Genomic DNA, 7784 nt, shown 5'->3' on the forward strand with positions numbered 1-7784 from the left:
AAAAAAAAAAATCAACATTAATTTTCGTAGTTACCCTTCAGCTTGTAATTAGGTGCCATTCTTTGTATTTTACGGCGCAGTTCTTCAGTCGGGGGAAGGTCTCCATTGAGGAGAAAAGCATGAATTTGCTTGTATACATCCATTGTTTAAATGTCCCGGGCAGTCGAAAAGGAGGAAGAGCTGTTGACAAATGCTAGGAGCTAACTGAGCGCTAACCGTATCATTCAAATATATTGAATGTCGCAATGTTGGCAAAGAGAGGAAGTGACGTAAGATTCGCGCATGCGGGGTACCGATCGGGTTTCCGGTACGGATCGGGTAGTGACAGTGTGTTCGGAGAACCGGATTAGCGAGCTCACGGTTAGCGCGATGATTTGATCTTGGATGTAGTAAGCGACGTACGAAGAACGGGCCCCAGGGCTTGATTGGGGCTGACGCTTGACAGGGATTGTTTTTGGCAGCATGTAAACAATTTACCACCAACACGGAAAAGAAAAATGTTAAGGAATAAAGTGAAGTGTAAGAATATATATTTATTACTGATGCTCCTCAGGGAAAGCACCAAAACTTTAGTCTTTTGAAAAACTTTAGTCCGTCCTACTGTCTGTACACCGAGGTCTGGGGGATCTTTTACGAATAGTGACGCTATTTTCAGAAAACCGATTAGTCAGCAGGCGTTGTTTCATACCTGCTGATCCTTAGTCATAACTTGAACCCTGTGGAATGCATTGCATTGTAACTTATGCTCTCAAATGGAATATAAAGATTATGCATGAAATCACCACCTACTGACCAATACATCATCCAGACACTAGGGTCACTGTTCATAGAAAGTCCCTCAGACCTCTGTGTGTGGACAGTAGGAGGATCTAATGTTTTTGTGTTCGTTTTTCCTTGATGTCATTAATAAATGTAGATCTTTAGATACAACCTTATTACTTTACGTTTTCCTGTTGGAAGCAAATGTTTTACAACATTTTCTTTGTTCTCCAGCAATAATACACGATTGTGAAACAGGACAAAATCTTGTACTTGCTGACCTTAATTATAATCATCAGATTCTCCTGTGCCTCAAACACAGAACTGTGATATTGAATCTATAAACTTACACAGCTTTCCTGGCTTCAAATAGGCCAGACGTTATTCATATAATGTGCATTTTCCAGTCATGCTGTCCAAAGTCCTTTGAGGGCACAAACATTCATACAGCACTTTTAATACTAAACTACTGTAAAGTACTTTTTCCTCTCACACTTACACTTCACAACAGCACCAGCCCTTTTACGTGAGCGAGAAGGGTGAACCCTGGATTAACTTAATTTGTTTCATAAGCGCTTCATGTGACCACTTATCCAGATTGCCAGTGTTGGGGTAAGTGAATCCAGATAACTGAAAGATATCCTTGATATGCTAAACTTGCTTTAACATTTAAAGCGAGCCCAGGATAAGATTTAATCCTGCCTCGTACCTCAGGCCTCTGCTTATATAAAAACTTTTTACATGGCATATCATTTGTAACAGTCACACTGATGCTGGTGTTCTCGTCCATGTGCAGTCGGTGCAGTGGCCTTGGCTCCTGTTGCTCTGGGGGCCGTAGGTTTCACCTCAGCTGGAATAGCTGCAGGCTCCTACGCTGCAAGCATGATGTCTGCTGCTGCGGTGGCTAATGGAGGCGGAGTGCTAGCTGGAGGCATGGTGGCTGTTTTACAGTCAGCAGGTAGGCTTGTTGTCTGACTTTACTGTGGTTTCATCAATAGTGCTGTACACATTCACTTTATTAGGAACCTACAGTGGCCCTGAGAGGCCAAACGGACCTCAACTTAAGAAAACAGCAGCAATAAGAAAAACGCTGCAAAAGCACACAAAACACAACGGAAATAGGAAAAAACAGATTTCCGAAAGCACAAGGGAAGTGTTTCTGTGGAGACAATAACCCGACGGACGAGTTGCAGGAACCAAAAATATACTAAGCATTGGGCTGGGAGACACTTAAAAGAAGTGGAGCATCTCTCAGTTTTGTGAGGAAAGAAAAGATTAGAGGTAAGTGTGTTAGCCTAACTATTAGCCTAAAAATCCGTCATCAGTATTAGTTTTGTGTGCTTTTGTAGCGTTTTTCTTATTGCTGGTGTTTTCTTAAGTTGCAGTCCGTTTGGCCTCTCAGGGCCACCGTAGGAACCAAAGCAAAGGTGACCCTTGCTCCTGTTGGTGGTGACCAGTATATGTATACTCAGGGACTGAATAATTCAATACAAATGACTGATAACACATTTACAAATGTACACACTGATTCAACTTAAAGTCTATTTACAGACTTAAACGGGGACGGCCTTAGTGTCCTGCGTTGTGTTACAGGACACCTGTGTTGTGTTACAGGACACAGCCTTAGTGTCCTGCGTTGTGTTACAGGACACCTGTGTTGTGTTACAGGACACAGCCTTAGTGTCCTCAATTCAATTCAATTCAATTCAATTCAATTTTATTTATATAGCGCCAAATCGTTACGTTAGCGTCCTGTGTTGTGTTACAGGACTAAGCTTGTGGTGTGTGGTGATCGTGCCTCAAGAGTTGGCAGTTTGTCTTGTAATCAGAAGGTTGCCAGTTCGAGCCCCGGCTCCAACAGTCTTGGTCGTTGTGTCCTTGGGCAAGACACTTCACCAATTGCCTACTGGTGGTCAGGGGGCCCGGTTGCGAAAGTGTCTATGTGTGGCTACAATGTAGCTGCCATCACCAGTGTGTGAATTGGTGGATGACTGAATGTAGTGTAAAGCGCTTTGGGGTCCATAGGGACTAACTAAAGCACTATACAAATGCAGGCCATTTAACAGACCCTTAAAAGGACTTTAGTGCCTACAACATGAGTGAGCAGCTGACAGAAAAGAAGTGTGGTATTGGTGTATAAGCCATAGGGCATTTTTTAATTTATGAAATCTGACACCACTAGGGGGCAGTGATGCTACTATTAGGTGGCAGTCAGTTGTTTTGATTCCTGATAAAGTTAGAAGCAAACTCAGCTGCTTGACTTGATGCAACATATTGAAGCTGTGAATATTTTCCCTCCTCCCTCTTAAAGGTGCAGCTGGGCTGTCGGGGGCTGCCACTGCAGCTGTGGGCGGTGTTGGAGCTGCTGCAGGAGCAGGACTGAAATTACTGGCAGGTGTCATACGGAAATAAAAAATGTAAATAATCTCACATGGCAAATTCTAATGATATTTTGTTGCCACTGCTCTTCCTACTAATGAGCATTGTTGTGATGTCAGAAATATGAGTGGTACATTTTTTAACTGTTTCAGTGAATGAGTGAAAGTGTTTCTGCAGTCAGTGTTTCTGTCACTGACCTCATTTCAGTGCATCAAAGAGTAATTCCACAAATTCAGAGTGTTGTAAAAATTTCAGGATTTAATGAAATTTTTTGGTCATACCACGTTACTGAAGTGTTTAAACTAAAGAGTGTTCTAGTGTTTATTCATTCAAGGTTCAAAATAAAGGAAGATATTAAACCAGAGTGAAGAGTTATCATTTTTGAAGATGTGCTGTACATTTGTCATTCTTACATCTTTGCCACTGATCATTTCAGGTGTAGGAATGGAAACTCACTAAACCCTTTCCTTCCTTCTCTAAGCAATATTTTACTTTGTTGAAAGATCTAAATAAGAGTAACTGAAATTAACTTAATTAAAATGCATTTCAAAGTTTCTGCTGGCTCCAGTGTTTTTAAAATTTGTAATGGTACAAAAGATTATTTAAAGATTTAATCCTCACACAATAAACTGTAATAACACAATCTTTCCCCCCCCCCTCCCTTTTTTTTAAGGATGTGCAGATGTTTTTTTAATGTTCTACACTAAAATTTTCATATCAATTGATTACCTTATTGTAGGAAATTGTAGTTCTAAATTTCAGAATGTTGTTAATGCCTTTGTCTTCACTAAGGTGAGTCTGATTTATTTATTTTTTAGCTTTCAGGTGCTCGTGTTTTGATTTCTTAAAGCCTTGCACCCGTTTCCATAATCTTACCAGCAGATGAGCTCAGTGCATGTATTATGAGGAGTCTTTGTGTGGAGATTATTGTAAACTTTCTGGAAGCTGAGGCATTCGTGGGCTCTATAACTCATTCTACTTTCTTTGCTTTCCCTGTTTTGTATTTTGCGTTTTTGCATAGCACTGGGTGAAGCTGGTATTTGATCCCCTACAACCCAGTCAGAATTTTGGCACATTTTCTGGACTTTTATGGAGTGGTTGATATTTCTGCATTACATTATGATGTTTAAAATAAAAACAACTATGCTTTTATTTTGCATGGATTTTTATTTTCACATTAAATTCAGAAAATTTCTTCATATCAGTCTTGGGTTCAGATCAAACAGCTTCATGCTTCATACAATGATACCTAAAAATGATGCATTCAAAATAGCAGTGATCTTAATCCACCATATATTTAACTTAATTTTCAAATTTTGCTTTAAGCTGAGTGTCTGACGTTTCTAAAATGATGCTTCATTTGAGATCTGTCACATGACTAAACATCTGGTATTTGTTCATAGTGTAAATCTTAACGTGTTCCAGTCTGGTTACAAATGGTTGAGAGCAGCCAACCCACTGTTCCTCCAGCACCAGCAACACCCCCAATGCCAGCTCCCGTCAGACCTCCCATACCTACAGTGAGATTATAGACGCCATCAGCTGTTTGTTATTCATGTGTAAAGCTTTTATGCTATTCTTTTTGATGCTTCTCTGTATGATTTGCATTATATCTGTTTTATATATTTAAATATGTAAGCAATTTTCTTTGCAACATCTAAATAATATTGTTTAAATAATTTACTAATTAAATCAAAATATCAGGTTTACCCCAGGATTGCAGGGTTGCTATGAGACCTCCTGCTGCAACTCCTCCTCCATTAGAAACTGCAAAATATGACATCAGTTTGGCACCAATGGAGCCTGCTGCTATTCCAGCTGGAGTGAACCCAGTGCAGCCAGAATGGCTGGAGCCAGAGCCACAGTGCCAGCACCTCCTGAATATTATTTTACATATATATTGGAAAGATTTTCAAATAAGAAGTAACAAGAACCAACCTTAGTTACAAAACGTTTATTGTGAAATGTAAATAAAAACAGAAGACAGTGATGTGGTCCTGCCATGAAATTTAAAATGAGCTAATGTCATTTCTTGAAATAGTAAAATGTTTTAGTTGTTCAACTGTAAATAAAGTTTATGTTCATAAGACTTGCATTGCATTGTGGGTTGCGTGAAAGCGGTGAATCACGTCATCTGACAGCTTACCTCCCACTATAACGACTCCCTTGAAAGACAAAGAGTGAACAAAATCGCGCATGGAGTAAGAAATTCATTAAATTACACTGCATGAAAAATAATTAATAACATAAACAGTAAAATATGAAGGATTTACATATTTCTTCCCAGTCCATGATATGTCCACATTCAGATGATACAGAGAGTGTATCCGTAGTTATGCCCAGATATCCACAGTGCAGTGGTATATTTTGTCCAGTGCATCCCCCCCTGCCTTTTTATAATTATTGATAGAAGTTTCACTTTCATTTCTCAGTAAATGATACTAACTGCCCACACGTGACAAAATACACCACTGCACTGTGTGGGGTCACAATTTCAAGAGGTTGTGTGAGCAATTCCTCAGGTTAGAAGAAGGTTGATTTCAGCTCCCAAATTCCAATTAAAGTCAAAAACCACAAAAATCACAGGAGAAGAGCAGAGGTCTATGCCAGCTGTTTTATTCAACAGTGAAGTTCAGCAAAAAGAAGGAAAAGCAAAAGCTCCCCTAGGGTGTGTGCCGTAGGCGCATGCAGGTTGGGACCAACCCCAATGGACAGACAGCAGGGAAAAGCCCTGATGACTCTTCTGTCTCCTTCTTATGGGCCAGTAACCCCACCTCCTGCTGCTGGGTAACTTTCCACTTGTCCTCCAGCCAAAAACAGCAGAGCAGGGTCAGGTACCGACCAAGATACAGGCAGGGGCCAGTCAGGACTCTGGCTAAGGGCCGTCTGCAGAGGGGCACCCTTTGATTAACCCTTTGCTTTGCCTTATCACAGTTGGTCACATCATGGTCAAAAGTCACACATTAACATACATCAGCAAGTAGCATAATCTTATGACATTACTTCTGACTGCAGACAGGTGTTGATTTTGCTACATGCGAACAAATATCTGATGATGTTTATTGCAGATATGCAGTATACACGTCATTCAAAAAATCCACAACAACTATGCTGCTTCTGGGTAAAAATATTATCATTGTATTAGTATTTAGTTACTTGTATTTTCCTACCATACACAATAGTAGAGACATACATTTGAATAGCCCATAAAGTCCATACAAGCTCTGCATGATAACCTGTCTTTTGTTCATTTATAGTTCAGGCAAAATCACAGAAATACACCACTTAATATGTGAAAGCATAATAAATGGATGGATGGATGTCAACCCCCTGAGATCCAACCTCAGAATCACTTTCATTTCCCAAGAAACAACAGCTGACCCTCACACTTGTATATGAGGCACAGTCGAGTCTTAGGCTCCTCATCCTGTGTGAGATAATGGATTTAAGTGAGTACAGCTGCCTTTTTCACATCGTCTATAGCTACATCATATAAGCTCATGATTATAGCGTCACAGAAAATGGCTAAATTATTCCAGCTGGGCTGAGGTAAGATGTTTTTTTCTTTCTTTCCTGTGTTTCAGTGACAGCTTTAGCGATCACAGCTGGGGCAGGTAAGACACTTAACCTTACTTTGTTTTTGTTTTTTTAATCACTCAAGCTCATAGGAGAAGTCATAGTAGATATCATACATCACTGCTAAATTGCTTTGATAAAATATCCTTTATTCACAAAGTCTAAATTGTGGATGTCCCCCTTTTAATTCTTTGTGAAACAGTAAAGGTAGAAATCTTTGTGTAAATAACTTTTACAAGTTACTCAAGTCATTTAAAAGTAACAGACCATAACTGGTAAAACTGGTCCAGAAGGCTACTCAGGACCCATTTGTTTGTTGTTGTTTTTTAATCAGGATGGAGTAGACAACTAGAGGGCTTTTGAGGCAGTTAGAACAGGATGAGTTACCTTCATCATCGGCTCCATCTAGGCTCTACACTGCGTATTGGGTAAGGCCCGAAGGATGAATGACTAGACATTTAAACTAAGAGCTGATCCAGACTTCCTGTATTGGAAGTACTGGATCCTGCTGCTATTCCACTTGAAAAGAACCTCAGTTCAGCCACAACAGGAGTCAGAGCTAGTTTCCATCTGCAGTCCCCGCGGAGGTCAAAGAGACATAAAAACATGAAATGAATGAATCATGTGGTTAATAATGTCATGTGACCTCCTAGGTAAATGGTAAATGGCCTGCATTTGTATAGCGCTTTACTCAGTCCCTAAGGATCCCAAAGCATTTTACAGTCATTCACCCATACATTCACACACTGGCACACTGACAGAGGCGAGGCTGCTGGACACTGGCGCCACCAGACCCTCTGACCACCACCAGTAGGCAAACATGGGGTTAGTATCTTGCCCAAGGACATTTTGGCATGCAGCCAGGAGGCAGCCTGGGATCGAACCACCGACCTCCTGATTATTGGCTGACCTGCTCTGCCACCTGAGCTACAGCCACCCCATGCAGTATTGTATAAATACAATACTGCAATGTGGTAATTTTGGGTATACTGGGAGTGCAGAATTATTAGGCAAATGAGTATTTTGTCCACATCATCTTCTTCATGCATGTTGTCTTACTCCAAGCTGTA

General features: G+C 40.4%; 3 protein-coding genes across 3 annotated transcripts in view; 2 read left to right on the forward strand and 1 right to left on the reverse strand.

Annotated features, from left to right (window-relative positions):
- Positions 1 to 387: 387 nt before the first annotated feature.
- Positions 388 to 3502, forward strand: LOC102211658 (interferon alpha-inducible protein 27-like protein 2A). Its single transcript, XM_005728689.2, has 3 exons — positions 388 to 519; positions 1556 to 1717; positions 3071 to 3502. The coding sequence occupies exons 1-3, from the start codon at positions 498 to 500 to the stop codon at positions 3169 to 3171; spliced, it is 285 nt and encodes a 94-aa protein (XP_005728746.1). The 5' UTR covers positions 388 to 497; the 3' UTR covers positions 3172 to 3502.
- A 1038-nt stretch (positions 3503 to 4540) lies between these two features.
- On the reverse strand, positions 4541 to 5574 carry LOC102211945 (interferon alpha-inducible protein 27-like protein 2A). Its single transcript, XM_005728690.2, has 4 exons — positions 5412 to 5574; positions 5285 to 5303; positions 4849 to 5015; positions 4541 to 4653 (listed from the first exon to the last, which is right to left on the reverse strand). Exons 1-4 carry the CDS (start codon positions 5428 to 5430, stop codon positions 4550 to 4552), a joined length of 309 nt encoding a protein of 102 aa, XP_005728747.1. The 5' UTR covers positions 5431 to 5574; the 3' UTR covers positions 4541 to 4549.
- Positions 5575 to 6562: 988 nt separating this feature from the next.
- LOC102212218 (interferon alpha-inducible protein 27-like protein 2A) overlaps positions 6563 to 7784 on the forward strand; it is a 6866-nt gene continuing 5644 nt past the window's right edge. Inside the window, exons 1-2 of the mRNA XM_005728691.2 lie at positions 6563 to 6587; positions 6723 to 6752. Coding sequence (XP_005728748.1) covers positions 6578 to 6587; positions 6723 to 6752 — 40 coding nt within the window. The 5' untranslated portion in view covers positions 6563 to 6577. The remainder of the gene's footprint in view (positions 6588 to 6722; positions 6753 to 7784) is intronic.

This window comes from Pundamilia nyererei, unplaced genomic scaffold (assembly GCF_000239375.1).
Source record: "Pundamilia nyererei isolate P.nyererei 1_Seehausen unplaced genomic scaffold, PunNye1.0 scaffold00029, whole genome shotgun sequence".
In the NCBI taxonomy this organism is placed as follows: Eukaryota; Metazoa; Chordata; class Actinopteri; order Cichliformes; family Cichlidae; genus Pundamilia; species Pundamilia nyererei.

Excerpts from the sequence above, each read along its gene's own strand:
- LOC102211658 (XM_005728689.2), top strand. The coding sequence starts at position 498 with ATGTTAAGGAATAAAGTGAAGT. Across the intron at positions 520-1,555 it reads GTTAAGGAATAAAGTGAAGT|TCGGTGCAGTGGCCTTGGCT; the intron begins GTAAGAATATAT and ends GTCCATGTGCAG. Across the intron at positions 1,718-3,070 it reads GGCTGTTTTACAGTCAGCAG|GTGCAGCTGGGCTGTCGGGG; the intron begins GTAGGCTTGTTG and ends TCCCTCTTAAAG.
- LOC102211945 (XM_005728690.2), bottom strand. Across the intron at positions 4,654-4,848 it reads AGCAACCCTGCAATCCTGGG|GTATGGGAGGTCTGACGGGA; the intron begins GTAAACCTGATA and ends ATCTCACTGTAG.